This window comes from Corvus kubaryi, unplaced genomic scaffold (assembly GCF_017639235.1).
Source record: "Corvus kubaryi isolate FWS band 111438036 unplaced genomic scaffold, C.kubaryi_AGA036_p1.0 37382, whole genome shotgun sequence".
Taxonomy (NCBI): Eukaryota; Metazoa; Chordata; class Aves; order Passeriformes; family Corvidae; genus Corvus; species Corvus kubaryi.
This window is the reverse complement of record NW_024581124.1, coordinates 7,984,892-8,001,042: the sequence shown is the minus strand read 5'-3', so window position 1 is coordinate 8,001,042 and position 16,151 is coordinate 7,984,892. Positions and strand designations below refer to the sequence as shown.

Here is a 16,151-nt window from a genome sequence, read left to right as displayed (position 1 = left end):
CAGACCAGTCTTCAGGGCTCTTGAACAGCCACTGATTCCATTTGGGATCCAGAGGAATGAGCTCCCTTGCACTCCTCAAGAAAAAAATGGAGATTTGTTCTAGTATTGCACTGGGGATGTTGGAGCTGCTCAGCAGAGCAGCCAAAGCACAGGCTCGGAGTCAAATCCCTCAGGCCCCTTCGAACGTAGCAACCAATTTACTCCCCACACTGCATGGAAGTGACATCAGAGCAGGTGTGTGGGTGTTTTACTAAATGAAATTAAGCTCTGAACTCTGCTAGACATCTTGATCTAAGGGGTAGAACTTTCATCCTAAAAGGACACACATAGATTTTACTTCTGCTCCTGACTCCAAGCAGCAGCTGATGAATTCCTGCAAATACTGATGCACCTCCTTCTCCTCCTACACTTTGTCTTGGCTGCAGAGACAATCAGGCTGATGGCACAAGGAATGTCCTTTAATCAGCAGATACACAGTTGCTTACCTAATCTTGGGTGATTTCTAGGCAGAACTATAGCAAATTAAAGAAAAAAAAAAAGACAAAACTAATAACTGCAGAGGCCATTTCCCATTTTCCCAAATGTTATTTGCACTTTCAAAATAATGGTGTGAAACTGCATGAGAACTATTTACAATCACTTCAGATCATTCCTTTCTTGTGTCATTTATAACCCAGGAAGAGGCTGCTAAATGAAAGCATTGCAGCTACAGGAAAAGAAAATCTAGGCTGCAACAGCAACTAAATTCAGACTGATTTTTATCACATGAGTGGGAAGGGAGGTGGAGTTGTTCCTTTTCTATCACCCTCAGTGTTTTACAGTCTGCCCTCTCACCACAGACCCTCACAAGAAGGCAGATGTTGCCAAAGTAGCGTCACCTCTCACCTGCCTTCCCAAAAATCTCAAACTGCCTTTAGAAAACACAGCATTTGCCCAGAATAAAAGAGGTCTGGGCTCAAATCACTCTTCTGCCTGAAGGATTGGTTTCCATTTTTTCAGAAAAATATTTTTGACTCCCTGCTTGATGCTCATTCTTGCCTGTTGAACCTGTTCCACTCAAATAATTAAGTATTCTCTGGCTCAGAGAGAGAAGGTGAGCTCCACAGATTAGTCACAAAGCACTCCCTGAGAGAGGAGAGTCTTACCTAATCCTTGCTTTATTAATATTTCTGAATTTATATTAAATATTCAGTAGAGCAGGGACTGAAACTCAACTCTCACTTCAAATCCCCATCAAGCCTGACAAAATTAAGGCCAAGACCAGAAATGGAGCGACCTTAGGAATTTTAATACTGAGAAGGCAATTCCAGGGGCTGCAGTGCTGGCTTTTGACTTAAGCACCTAACCAGGGGTTTAGGAATCCATGTCTTGCTAAGGCTTTCCACCGATCAAGTCCCTTGTCACCGCCATTGCTTCCAGATTCTAAAAATACAAAAGAAAAAAAAATACTTCCCAAAAAAAAGTACTGAAGCAAAACATGTCCTTCTCCTTGTCTTTAGTGCAAGTTATTAAAAACAAATATGAAGAATTAAAACATAATGTCCTTGCAAGCTGAATTTTAGGAGTTTGTGATTTCCCCAGGGAAACTGAACTTGCAGTAGAAATTTTCCATTCTTTTCCTATAATTCCTTTCTCCAACATTTTTTGATACTAATTCTCTTATTGCACTGCTGCTGAGACAGCATTCTCTGTTTCTCAATCCCCAAGCCCAAGGTAAGAGCTAATTTTCCACTGAACTTCACCATTAAGTCATCAAAGAAAATGACAGCTTATTCTCACAGTAGAAGAATGTTCCATAACCAATCAAGGAGTGTTAATAGATGGGTTTGGATGAGGAGACCTGGACTCCGTACCACAGCACAGCCACTCGTGCCCAGTCTCATTTCCAAGAGACCCCCAGAAGCTCCTCTGTTCTCAGTGAAGTCACCATTTTTGGAAGGAGACTGGGGCCTCCTGCTCGTGAATGGCCTTGTTGCATATTTGTGTTTGAATCTTTAAACACTGTGTGTCTCTGTGCTTCCTTTCACGCTCTGCTTCTCCTGAAGCATCACTTGAACCTCAGGAAGAGCCCCAGTGGAACAGAACATGTTTTCTCTTTTCCATAGCAACTGCTAAAGGAGCGTGCAGGACAAATATCCCCAGTCAGACAGGCAATTCAGAGCTGCTGAGAACAACCTTGGGTGAGCAGTGACACAATCCTGTAGGATGAATTCACAATCAGTGCTGCCAGGTAGACAAAATGGGCAGGGGTTTTGTTTCAGTCACAGGTTACACTTCTTGGAAGTCCAAAAAATGTGGCTGCTGAAAATGAATGAGACTCCAGAAATGGGCAACTGAACAAATTTCCCAGGAGTGGTTGTTGATGACCATGGCCAGAAGCCAAAATAATTAAATTCTTAGAAAATCATGTGGAAAATGAAAGCAGTTTAAAAGGAAAAGAATTGGCCCTGATCCTTACAATACCAAAGATTTATTCATTTCTTCAACACAAATGGTTCACTTGCCTATTACCCACATTGTTTGTTTCTTCCCTAAAAGATTCTGGAGTTACTTTATAGAAAAAATAGAGGGAGGAAAAAAGGCAAGAAAATATTACCCACTTCCATTACAGGTTTTCTTTAATAGTCTCACAAAAGCAAATTGACCAGAAAGTCTGGAGGGATTCATTTGGGTTTTAAAAAGAAAATAAATTGCAATTTTCTAATGGGCTTTTGTAAACTTATCATGATATTACTAAGGGTCAGTTTGTCTCCAAAGGTAGGACGAAAGTGCAACACTTTGTTCTTGCAACCAGACAACAAAAACTATGGAGGAGGATTTGGTCTCATAGGTATCAGTTGAGCAAGCCCTGGGTTGAACAGGTATTAGTTCTCTCTAGGTCAAAGATATCAAATAATTGACAAATATGATTGTAAAGTCAGTTATAGGAGCAACAGGATAATCCAGCCTGGGCTGCTCTGGACACTCTGAATGTGTGAATCAGTCTGATCCTTCAGATTCCTCTCTTCTTCTAACACAGAACTGGTGCCTAACTCTGCCCGGGCTCAGCCCAGGAGAAGGCACTGATTGTGACAGCTTATTCCCAAAAACCTCATTACCTGTCTCTTTCAAGGACAAAGAAATGGAAATGTCTCAAAGGGCCAGATCCTGCCTGTGAGTGGAGCAGGCGAGATGCGATCGTTTTTCTTCCAACATTTACCCCTAATTATAACTTCCACTTCTCCATTGTTTCATCCTTTTCCCAGGCTCCCAACGCAGATTTCTCCCATCTCATGACAGCATTCTGTACAGACTGTCCCTAGGCAAATTGTCAGTGTGAGGCATGAATCTACATCAGCCTAACTCTTACTAGTTTTAATTGGTTAGATCTCTGCAAGTCATCTTGAAACAATATTCTGAAAATTAGTCTTCTTGCGCTGTTTACAGCCATCTCAATCTGTTTTGTAGCTATTATATCATGGGGTGAAAGTCTCTGTTTTCCCGGCAGTAAACTGAGATGACAGACCCGGTGCTAATAAAGAGGGACTGTCAAATTACAGAAGTTATGGAAAGGACCTCACAGCATTCCCTTTTCCTTACATAACAGAAGCTGTGAAGGAAGCATTCACACGACTGGAATACTGACATGAAAGAGCACAGCTTGCTCAGGAAGGACGCGCAGGGAAAAAGAGAGGGTGTATCAAAAATACAGACCTGCTCCAAGAGAGGGAAACTACAAGCAGACAGACCTTTCAAAAACCTCTGTGCCAAAAGAAAGCCAAAGGAAACAGAAGAGTGTGGCAGTGCACATCTGTTTTGCCTTGGCAGACCAGGAGGAAAAGGTGGATGGGGCCTTTTTTCCTTAAAACTTCAAGAGTTGTCCAAAGCACAGGATTAGATGCTAGTGTAGAGGTAGCTTCATTTAATTAATTATAATTATAATGAAACACAATTTATAGACCTGTTTTTAAGACTTACAAAGCTGCAGTCAGTGATGAAAACCCATTATGATTAATTTTGTTTTCCTTACTCTGGGATGTCAAACCTGGCACACCATATGCTAAAAATATGAAGTAGCACCTACTCTGTGCTCCATGTGTCATGTTGGGGTTTGAGTTTTCAAGAAAAGTGTGCTTCTCTGGAAAGAGTAGAGGCAAGCAGCAAAAATTACTGGTAATCTAGAAAACATGGCCTGTCAAAAATGGCCCAAGTTCCTAATTCCTCCTTTCTTAAACTGTCCTTGTAGAAAAATCAAGCTTTTCAAGAGGAAAAAAAAGCTTCTGAGCTAGTTACTCCCTGAAGAGACTCAAATCTCCATCACCAGAGGCTTTTACCAGTGAAAGTGATTGTGTTCTACACACATTTCAAAATTGTCAGAGGCAATTACACAGCCATTTACCACTCCTTAGCTGACAAGTGGCAACAAACTCCACAGCTTGGTAGTTCTGTAGCCCTGGAACACCCAGAAAAAGCAGTCTTCTCTAGGAATCTGTAGGCTTGGCAAATATTTCTGGCTTTTAGCTTGAAGTCAGTGGGACTCATATTTTAATTTAGGATGACAAAGAAAAAATCATGTCAAATCATGCAGAAAATTTTTGTGGAATAACATTCACCCCCCGAGGAGCTGAATTCTGAAACTGATCTCTTGACCCAAACAGTCTCAGTGACCCTTAATTATGCGATGATATCAACAGAACAATCATTCTCCCATTTCCATGGCAACAGTAGCAACCAACAGCAAAGCGATCAAGGTCAGGCGTATAAACTGAGGAGGAGAAGTCATTTTCTGTGTAATGGTTCATATGAGCTTGAACTGCAGCAGAGGCAAATAAATAGCTTTATCCTTGCTTGATCTCCTGTCTCAAATGTACACAAGGGGGAAAAAAACCAGGACTGCAAAGATTGCTGGAGCCCAGCTGCAATCCCTCTGCTCCTGGGCTCTGCCGGCAACTGCTGCTTCAGAGGGAAATGCAAACTGCACAGAGGCGGTGCTGCAACGTGAGGAGCTTGATTTCTTATTGAACTGGCAGTAAAGAAGCCAGGCAGCACAAGGCTTTAGTGTTTATCAAAGCCAGTGTCATGGCTGATGCTGTATTACCTCCAAGTGCTGTGCCTCTGCCTCCTTTGGCTTTTTGGGACAGTCTCAAGCCCTTTTCTTTAGCAAGATGCTGCTGCACTCAGGTACAGTTGGTTTCCATATACATTATGAAAACGAGAAATAGACTCAGTGGTCATAATTTATTTATTTAAAAATCTGAGCTGAGGGTTAGCTAATTCTCTTGTTCTGTACAGACAATAAGTCATGAAACACTTCTTTATGCAGCTCCATACATATTTATATCATACATATTTCTATCTGTCTTATTGCTGCTTACAAGGAATCTGAATCATTATTGTATTTACTCACATGAGGACACCCAAAGCTTCTTTGTTCTGCTACTGTATTCAGATATTCCCTAGTTTTTAAATATTTATTATTATTATTATTATTATTAGACAACTAACTTGGGAGGACATCTGGAGCAGATACATGAGACTTACCAGGGATAAGAAACAGAGTAAAGAACATGGTTCTTCCTGAGGTGGTTAGAGCATCTCACTTTTAAAACCTCACTATTCTAATACTGCTCCAAAAGAAAAGTGCTTTTTATTCAGTTTCTTTCATGAAAATATGTTTCTGCCTCACATCCTTTTCAGTTGAAAAGAATTGGGAATAATGTTCAATTTCTATTTCCAGAACACCTGTAACATAAATATTGTTAATGGCACTTACCTGAAGAGAGCACCTAAAAGTTTAAAAGTATTTTTGATATTAGGATAGTATCTTTTCTTTATTGCAATTACCTGTATTTTCCATTTATTTAATTTTATTTTTAGAGTGCTTTATTGGGAAAATATGTAAATCACACTTAGCTAAGAGCTGTGTCAGACTGGGCAGTGATTTACAAGTTGCCCAGAGCTCTGCACAAGGCACATGCTTAAATAACATTTATATTCTGCAATGCTGTAAAACTATAATATTTGTTCTTACTATTCTGCATAAAGCTGACACAGAGTTCCAGGATTGTAAATTGGAACCAAGGGTGTAAATGAAGCAGCTCAAACTCTTGGGGTTATGGCTGTTCACAGGGAATTGTCCCATTTTGTGATGAACAAGCAGCATTTAATTGTTACTGTGGTTCCAGGCACCAGGCTCTGACTCACAGCCCCATCCTCCTCCCACCAGCACTTCCATGGCTTAAAATCAGATATTAAAAGATTGAAAGATAAATCCAGCTAGGACATTTTAAAAACAAATTAATGTGAACTTCAAAGCTATCGATTTTCAAAACCTGAAACTTTCTGTTGTTATAATTCTAGAAGTAAAGGAGACAAGCTATCCTTTAGAAAACTTTGGCAGCAGGGAGGGGGACAGTGGAGTGACACCACCCACGCATTGCTGTCAGATGTCTCAATATCATACTGTTAACAACACCCTTGACCTGACTCCTCTCTACCTGGCACCTTGGGACTCTTCAGGAGTGATCCAACCTTAGGCATGGGGCCAGCAGAGTTCTGTTCTCATTAAATGCTCTATAAATCGTGGTTTGTATTAAGGAGACCCCATCTGAACCCCTAGTCTCCTGTGGAGGACAGATTACACCTGCAGTGACTGCCCTTGGAATCTATCAGGGACTGAGAGGCTGGAATCAAGAAATTGATCCAACCATAGGTCAATAAGTACAACACAAGCTTCTAGACATTCCCATCCAGACAAGATGATAAACAGCTGGAGGGTGGCTTGGTATGGCCCCTTCTCTCATACCCTGCACCTCCATCACTGATTCTGTTGTGTTCACAGCAAGGTTTTTAACAACAACAAGGGATTTAACAACCAAGTTTTAACAAACCTTATTCTATCCTGACATTCAGATGTGAAAATAAACATGCCTAAGCATCTCTAATAAAAATGGTTTTATCTGTACACTCAGAAAAACCAGCGCCTCTTAACAATGAAGTTTTCCCTGTATATTTTGTACCTATGTGTTTTGTCTTGCTGCCCTTCCTAACACAGAAGGAAATAGGCACAAGTATCAGAGCTGCTTGTTCCTTTGGAGCCAAAATCAACAGGCCCTGGAGCAGCAAATCCTGCTTAAGGAGTAATGACAGGCAGAAAACTATTCCCACAAAGGACAGTTTTGGCTCAGAAGGAGACAACCAGTAAAAAACTAAGCTGTGGAAGGGCTCACAATGTCATCTCATCCAGCTCAGCCATGAGACAGGCTTGGTTGCCGCTCCTGGCAGCAGAATTAGCCCTGACAGGCAGTGGTACAACCACTTGTGAAAGCTGCTCAAAGGCAGCAGCTCAGCAGCTCTCCAGGTAATCAGCTCCATTACTTTGCAACTCACCTCCCACTACAGGAACCTTAAAGATACTTGATTTTTTTCCATCAGTTTAAGCCTGTTTCTATTTGTCCCTGTTTCTCTCCTTTTGCAGAGTAGCCTCCTCTCTGTACCTATGCTTTAACTTTTTAATACCCCCCCCCAAAATGAGCCTGAAATGCACCTGAACAATCACAACGTGGCCTGGAGCCTTTCTGCAGTGTTGTGACTCTCAGCATCTGCAGTAAAGAAAGCACTCCCATTACTGTCATTACGGTCTCTAAAAGATTAGCACTTCCTCATTAATACCCTCATTGGCAACGTTCAAACCCATGTTATTTTTAGTCTAAAACCCTGAGTCTAATAAGGAGATACCCAAACTGCATTTGTATTTGTCATATTCAATGAGCCAAAAACTTAATTAGGTTGAAGACATTATCATTGGCAGTAGCACTTCAGCTCACTAGCTGTCACTGCTTAATACTTCCATTTTAATTATTTCCTTTATTGCCAGTCAACTCTCCTCCTTCCAACAGTTTCTGTGAGGTGCATCACTCATGCTGTTTGAAGCCATGTTCAACGAACACAATTCCTTACACATAGTGAGAAACTGTGAAGAAAAGGAATTGCTGGAAGTAGATTTGGCCTGTCACACTGCTCTGTCTAAAGGATGGCTCTCCTTCAGCAAATGGAACAAGCTATTTTCTTTTTCATTAGAGCTCACAAAAGCAGGTGCTTCCTGTCTCTGAGGGCTGCACTGCAAACACCTGCCACCCAGAAAGGCATAGAAAGGATTTTCTACTGCTGCGTATTTTGAATCCCTGCAGACTTTCAGAAGAGTTTACATATTGTAACTTGCTCCTCAGCTTCCTTGTGGAAGGAGATAAAAAGAAGAGAAAAATTCTCTAATGGTATCACAAAGAGGTGGAATTTAGTTACAGAGGAGATTATGGTATCGCTTTGGCAGGAGAGCTCTTGTGAGAGCTTCAAGCAGTGTCATGATTGACAAGTACATTCTGTGAAAATGAACAGCTGGGAATAATCCTTAGAATGAGGAGTCTTTGGACACAAAACAGGAATGGAAACACAAGAAAAAAATGCAATAAATACACAGGATCTCACAGAATAATGGCTGATGTTAAAGCACCAAAGGTATCAGCACTGACTCCCAAGATTTGTATCCCAGGCGGAAGGTGACTGGGCTGAAAGGCTGGGGGAGTGTTTATAAACAAAGCAAAATACCGAGGCAGAGTCGTGGCACGGAATGGATCAGTGATTAAATGGATGAGCAATTTGCCACGGCACTCTCGGTGCTGCAGAGGTGTAATGGATGGCTTTGCAAAGTGCTTTGGAATGGCCAATTACTCGATGAAACTCTACAGATGTCTGCAGCACCAGAGCTGCTGGAGGACAGCCCTCTCGGATTTGCACCTGTCAAAGGGAAATGCTTTCTGTACAGCTTTGTTGTTTTCCAAATAACCAGAGTAAGGAATAGATTTGCATTAAACCTGCAGACTCTGTGTTCAGTTTCATGTGAAGGGGTTTGTGATACATTAAAAAATGCAGATGGAGCTAACACAGCAGCTTACATGACTTACTGTGCTGGGATTGTCTTGAAGCCCTGTTTTGCTCCCATTCACTGCAGCTACTCCCATTTGTTCCAATTTTCAGTCATTAATTTAACTAAACATTAAACATACTTTTCCAATGGAGAACTGTTTTACTATTTCACTGAGTGAAGATTGAGGGACGAAGAAAATAATAAACCTCAACCTAAATGAAAGAAAGAACAGGGTAAAAGGCTAAGAAATATTTTTAATTTTGCTGTAATTGCTTTCTCCATGGATGATTATGATAGCTATCACTTTCGGTTCACTGAGTGCTGAAGTGTACAGTTTATAAAAAAGACAGAGATTTTTCCAACTCATTGGACCATTTCAGAGTAGGCAGTGAGAATGTATTCAATAAGAGTTGGACTTGGCAGTTTACTCAAGAAAAGTTAATGAAACTGTCTCTTCTGGACAATGGAATGCAGAAGTGAACTGGCTGGGAAATCACAGGGGGAAGGCTAAACGTGGTGTCTTTGCTTCTAAACCAAAACCACTGCTCCTGCAACAGAGACGAGCTGGGCATTTCTTCCTCTGCTACCATTAACATCAGTCAGTGCAAAACAGATCTTTGAGAATTCTTTCTGTTACACTTTAACCCTTGCACTCGAGGGAACTCAGGCAGTCAAATTTACCTGTGGTAAATGTAATCAGGCAAGAGTTCTCCCTGTGGGGAACGAAATGTGCACACTTCTAACACTGTCACACTGGGATCTTCTCTCACTGTAACAGAGAAGGAACTTTCCATGCAAAAAGCAATGAGACTTTAAAAGGGTAGGGCAGTAAGCAAAAAGCTGCGTATTTAGGCCCTTATAAGCCAATGAATGCGCTGAGTAAAGTCTGTAGATGCAGCAGAAATAAGTAAGAAAAAGAGTGCAAATGGTTCATAACTCAGAAATGTAATTATGTGCCTTTTCAAGCACATGAGCAATTCCATTAAACTAATCTGCTTTAATTGCATTAAGCTTAGAGAGGCTATTCATATGCTTAAAATCAAACATATGATTAGTTATGTCCCTAAAATAAGAATGGATAATTCAAACAAATGCTATATGTATGCATTTAAATGTTTCAAGGTATTAGATTCAGCATTCTATAAACTAAAACATTTAAATTCGCTTTTTGGCAGAAAGTCTGTTCCCTGGATGCAAAACATTCTCATTAAGCCACAACTGAATTATTGCTCAAAATTATTTTGCTGGGAGTCAATAGCTAATCCTCTAATAAGAGATTCAAGTATAAGCAATCACAGCTAAAGGAAAAGTTCATATTCTATATGTGTGTTCAATGTGCTTCAAAAACAATACAAAGAGCATGTTCTTAGGTAAATTCAAGTAATAAATAGGAGATGATAATAATTCTTTGCTCAGCTCTTTTCAGTAAACTGCTCTTGCAGAATTAAAGTTTCAGACACTAAAAAAGGAGCTATTTTCACACACATAGAAAAATTACACTAAATACTTGCTATTCAGACTGTCACAGGAGTCTATTATGCATTAATTAGTGTCTCTGATCATAACCTGTTTAATTATATTCATTTTGTCTTAAGTTACTGGGTATTTTGCAGTTTATATATCATAAAAGCTTACTCTTTTATGTTGCTTCTTAAATTCATTTTAGGGGCACTATTTTTATTTACTTTAAACAAACAAATGACCACATCAGTGGCTGTGAAAGTAGAACAAGATGTTCAGCAGGATGCTCTCTGACGTCTCCTGTGTGACAAGCAACATCTGAACCTGAAGAGGTTGATAAGCCAATAACTGCACTTTGGTCTGGGGGAAATATGAATGGGGAAGATGAATAATAAATTAATTTTATGCCCAAAAAATGAACTTTGTTCACAACTTTCTTTTCTGTTTTGGCTTTTAAGCCTGAAGTTTGTCAGATGCTGCCTTCAGAGCAGAGCTTGGAAGGTGAGCTGGCTCACCCTGATGCACAGTCTGCAGTCACGTTTGAGTCAGCATTTGAGAGGACCTGTTGCCATATGGAAAATCAGGAACAATTACTCTAAATAATTACATCAGTTTATTGCTGTTTGTTGCCAAGGGAAACAAGCCTTGTTGGTAATATCCACTTGCATTGCCAAGTAACTTAATTTTTCAGAAGCTAAACATGCCCCAGCACTAGCACTTCTCCAGCAATAAATACCCTTTCTAATTGATACCATCATGACTCCAAATGCATCTTTATTCTCATGATTTCCTGAGGTGATCTCTGCTCAGTTATGGGCTGAGTCACCACGCCTGGCTTGAGACATGCAGAGATGGTATCTGAGCACAACCAGTCGGTCTGGGATTCCCTCTGCCGCTGGGGAGAAATCAGAGCTTTTAGAGCAAGTGAGATGAACATTTAACATCAACTGCAGCAGGAGCCATTTCTCCATGGATCAGGAGTCCCAGTGGATGTGGTGGAGGCTTTACTGAGCTCTGGAGTTTAGGGGAGACAGAGCCAGCTCAGGTTCTCTCCCATCCAGGCTGCCAGCAGCAACAGAATTTAGTCCCTGTCAGTGTGATTAAACTTCTCCTTTGGCAGTAGAGCCTGAGGAGCAGCCTGTTCTGTGAAACCTGCAGGCTGGGATTGTCAGACTACAGCAGCTGCTTGGATTTGAACTCGGCAACATCCACAAGTGTGAGGCCACTCAGTCAGGTGCTTACAGATAGATTTGAGCGCTGGCCTGAGCCACCAAGGAAAGAGGTGGCACTGGCACCTCCTCGTGCTCCTGGCACAGCCACTTTGGTTGTTCCCGAGCCAGTTTTGCCAGGCCCTTCAGTTCATTATGACCTGTACATGTCTAACCCTGCTGGCTAACTGCTGCCATCATTCAAACTGGTGCAGACAACAGCTTACTGTCTCTCATTGTGCTGTCCACTCACATTTCAGTCCAGCTTGAAAAGACAGCACTGAAATCCCTCTTTTTTTCTCCCTCAAATTTATTGGACTGAGCAGCCTTCCCCTCCACAGCTCCTTTCACTGCAGTTCTCATTTTCTGCCTTTGGCTTTCTGAAACCAAAGCACAGCCCTAAAGGAGCCACTTCTCCTTACGTCCCACCTGACTGCTGCAAACAGCTGTGACGTGGTGACAAAGCTTTCCTGCCTCACCAAAATCACACCATGCCAGTTTAATCCAGCTCTGTGTTTGTGAGAAGGGCCTGATAAATTCCTCCTAACACAGCTCAGTTTTGCCCATAGCAAGTATCAATGAACAGCAGTATCGTGGATGCCTGGCAGCCCCCTTATTTAAGGCTCACGTTCCACAAAGGATTTTGCAGCCTTTGGTGATTCCTCCCTAAGCCAGTTGAACCTGTTGATTCAAAAACTACCTTGCAGTCCTTCCTCACAGAAACTATAGAGCTTTTCTGCTTTTCTGATTTCTCTGTGTTGTGTCACTGATTCGTTTTGCTGTGCTTATCCACCCTCTCGGGTTAATAGCCTGTAATCAACACCCAGGAGCCTTTTGTGCTTGGAGCCATGGGGATTTTACACCATGAAAAACACTTCCCGTGCACCTGTCAGATCAGAACCCTGCTTTGCTTTGTTCTCTTATTTTTTGGAAAATGTACAGAGGGATTTCACACTAGACATATAAACCCAGTGCTACAAAGGCCTTATAATTATCTTTTTTTCCAATAGACCAGTTACTTTCTCCATGACATCCCCGTACATAAAACTCTAATTCATCATGCCTCATGCCATGTTAAATCAGGGTATAAATACTTCCCAGGATCTGATTTGAACATGTATTTACACTCTTCTCATCTCAAACTTCCTTTGAGGACCCGTCCCTGTAATGATACCTAGAGAAAAAGAACTGTTCTCTATGCTCTGTTTACCTTCTATTGTATTTTGTGACTTAATTTAGTTCTGTGAGCAAAGTTGTTCTATCAGAGCATACTTCCACTTAATAACTTACTGATTTCAGTTTTCAGATGTATCAGCCCTCTGATAACCATTTTTCTCCACTTTTCTCCCTGTAACCTTTGTTAGGTCAAATCCTGAAACTGTAATGTGAAAATTACTTGGCACAAAGAGCGTCTCTTAGGCAGGGTACCTGAAGAAGTCTCATTTTCAGTACAGAGTTACAGCATTCCAAATCTGCAGCTGATAATATTTGGACTAAGAACATACACTCCTCATTAAAGGGATTACATCTTATTCCTAGACCAATCATTCATAAGTTGATTTACTTATGTGTACACACATAGTTTTTTAAAAAAATAATATGTATTAGTGTGCAGGGTACAGTGTGTATTGAATCAATTCCTTGCAATACAGTAAAATATCTACGTACATGGAGCAATCTCTGTAGCTCCTCTTGTACTTAAGGAGTTGTTTCTTTGTCTTCATACTTCTAATAGTGCATAAAAATTGGCATTGACAATAATACAGTTATTTGCTTCCTAAGTTTCTATATTTCCTTTGTATTTCTGAAGGTCGCAGGAACTCAGCCAAACCTGAAACAGTCATTTTAATTCCCAGTCTTCTCATTCCACTACAGTGTAATTATCTTATAGATTTTTGTGTAGACTTATTTACTGTTTTTCTTTTCCTGTTGGATAAGTATACAATAACTAAACTAACTTCAATTAGGTAACTGTCACCGATATTTAAAACTTCTTGACATTTTCAAAATTACATAAGTAATCCAAGCATAAAAATTATTCTTTATGGTACCATTTCAGAACAGTGGCACCAAATCCTTATCATACAACAGCCTGTGCCTCAGAAACATTAAACACAAGCCATCATCACATTTTTCTTCTATCTAAGTTCCATATTCCTTTGTTTATATACAGTGTCTTTTTATATTTGGACTAAAGCATCTTTAGGAGATACAAAATGGAATATTCAGCATCTTAATTTAGCCTCAGTATATTAAATTATCTTCTTAGCTACCCACACGTAATCTTGCATAGTTCAGAAATCAGAATTCGTCCTTGTGTATTCAGAGGTAGCTTTGTGTCTGCCTTACATTTCCCCTCCAGACTTGCTAGTGCTATTTTAAAGATGATTCACTCTCAGAGGCCACCACCCCAGGAGGCTCAAGGCACTATGATATAAAGGCCCGCTTGAATTTAGGCACACATTTAAATCCAGCATAAGTCTGTGTGCTTTGCAGTATCAAGAGAGTCTTAAAGATAAGCATATGCCTAAATATTATGCTGAACTGGGGCTAGAAACAAGATCTATCCTCAGAAGGACCAGAATAGTTGCAATTACCCAGTACAGATTAATGATGCTCTGTGAAATTCAGCTTCTGACTGTAGCAGGAATAGGAAAGTCTCCATTAATAAAAGGGGAAATTACGAATCAGCAAGTGCTGGAGACTGGAGTAAGCAGGGAAACACTTTAGCTCCTGCTGAACCACAGGTTTCATCCTGTGCAGCATTCAGCTTTAATAAAATATAGGTTAACTGGCTGCATTCAAGTGGATGATACCCTTAACAGTATTTGCTTTTTACTGAGGAGGAATGATGTCAGCGTTCTGGGAGAAGTCCATGGTGTAACATTGCTCACGTGAGATTGTTGTTACAAAATAATTTCAATGAGAAAAACTTACTTGAAGGCATTAGCATCTCCATGGACCTTGTAGTTGTCTGCACTGATTCTGGAGATGACTCTTGTGACAGCAATGAGAATGCCAATATTGATCTGGAGAAAAAGAAGGAACAAGACTTGGTCAGGAAAGTGAGTTCTGGCTGTGTCCGAGGGGCAGATTGCCCCAGGAGGTATTGTACAAACACAACAGAAACTTTCTGTCTTGTACTTATTTGGCAAAAGAGGTTTTCAAGGTTGGACTGGTCTAGTTTGCCCCTTGTCAATGATTTCCATCCCCCCACAGTGGGAAGCTGCTGCTTTTCTCTTTCCTTCAGGAGCTCCCTTGCCTGTTTAGGAAAGGTCTGGAGTGGTCCATTGTTTCAAAGACAAACTGCTCAGCATCCCAACTATAGCAACAAATACCCCAATTGTCTGCTGCCAGCTGACAAATTAGAGAACTTCAAGAACTTCATCAGCGAGGGCGTGTGTCTGCATTCTCTTTGGGTTTGTGCTTCATGTGCACAGACTTCAGAGAGCCCCTTTCCTGACACTCCTCAGGGTGCACAAGTCCTGTTTCTTACCAAAGCCTGCTTGAAATTTAGGTACAAGATTATTTTAAAGGAGGAATGAGAAAAATTTGTTAAATCTGAACTCTGCTCTTCAAAGGCTCCACTCTTTTTGATGTCAGGTCCAGCAGAAACATCAATAAAATGAAAAGAATTCCCAACAGGAAAGTAGGAAATCTTGAAACGACTAACACTGAAAATATTCGACAAAAGAAAGTTTGTGCTGGAGTCACAGGTGAAGGAAGAAGGAAATCTTTATCACTTAAAGGAACTGTGGCAAAAACTGTCTTGCTGTGCAAAGACCTTGGGTTTAAAGAAAAAAAAGGTAGAGAATGTGAAGGTGAAAGACATATTTCCCCCTTCCTGTCCAAAGTTGCACATCTGCTACAAAGTGGCAAGAACAAGGCTAGAACAAAACTATCCTGAACGACAGAACAAAAACAAAGAGGAGACTTCAAAAAAATTTGCTGTTCCTCAGCTAAAACTCAGTAATCATCCTTTACTTTGACATAAATATTCTAATTCTGAGAATGAGAAGGTGAATTAAAAATGTTTAAATTTGATGACAGTTATTTCCTTGGGTTTTTTTTAAACTTCTGACCCCCTTTTTAATTTTAGATCATCAGCAGATCATCACCTGCTGTAGAATCAGAGCATATCTGTGCTAGTTCATTTCTGCCACGGCTCTTGAGTTTATCCAAAGGACAGCTGACAGCTCCTCAATAACAAGTGTACTTGTTGTTCAATCATCTTTACAGAGAAGAATAAGAGGTGAAATTCAATGGTCTTGGGATCATTTTCCCTATTCCTACCAAATCATATTTTGTAAATAACTCCTATAAATCCTTTGAGGTGGTAATGAGCATTTTTGAGAAAACCATTTATATGCTATACTCAGAGCCTTGCAAACTCTCACTCGAACTGGACCTGAGCCTTCAGATCTGGTCATGGAAACATCACAAGACAAATTAGACAGTTTTCTAATGCACAAGCTGTTCAATATTTATAGCTGAATTTTAATTCCTTTATATATATAAAAAAAAAAATTAAAATTAATTTCCTGGGTATCGTGGATGGTGTAAAGTGGAAACTTGAAAAG

At 40.4% G+C, this 16,151-nt stretch overlaps 1 protein-coding gene and 2 long non-coding RNA genes across 5 annotated transcripts in view; 2 read left to right on the top strand and 1 right to left on the bottom strand.

Annotated features, from left to right (window-relative positions):
• Positions 1 to 16,151, bottom strand: part of ADGRD1 (adhesion G protein-coupled receptor D1) — a 137,189-nt gene that overhangs the window by 14,041 nt on the left and 106,997 nt on the right. For all 3 annotated transcript variants that reach the window (XM_042034849.1, XM_042034847.1, XM_042034848.1), the window contains one exon: positions 14,509 to 14,600. In XM_042034849.1, the coding sequence (XP_041890783.1) occupies positions 14,518 to 14,600 (83 nt within the window). In that variant the 3' untranslated portion in view covers positions 14,509 to 14,517. The remainder of the gene's footprint in view (positions 1 to 14,508; positions 14,601 to 16,151) is intronic.
• Positions 1 to 16,151, top strand: part of LOC121667793 — a 211,476-nt gene that overhangs the window by 165,349 nt on the left and 29,976 nt on the right. The gene's annotated exons all lie outside the window — the stretch shown is intronic.
• LOC121667792 lies at positions 4,539 to 10,783 on the top strand. Its single transcript, XR_006017153.1, has 2 exons — positions 4,539 to 5,160; positions 7,856 to 10,783. It is a non-coding gene; the product is annotated as an uncharacterized LOC121667792 (long non-coding RNA).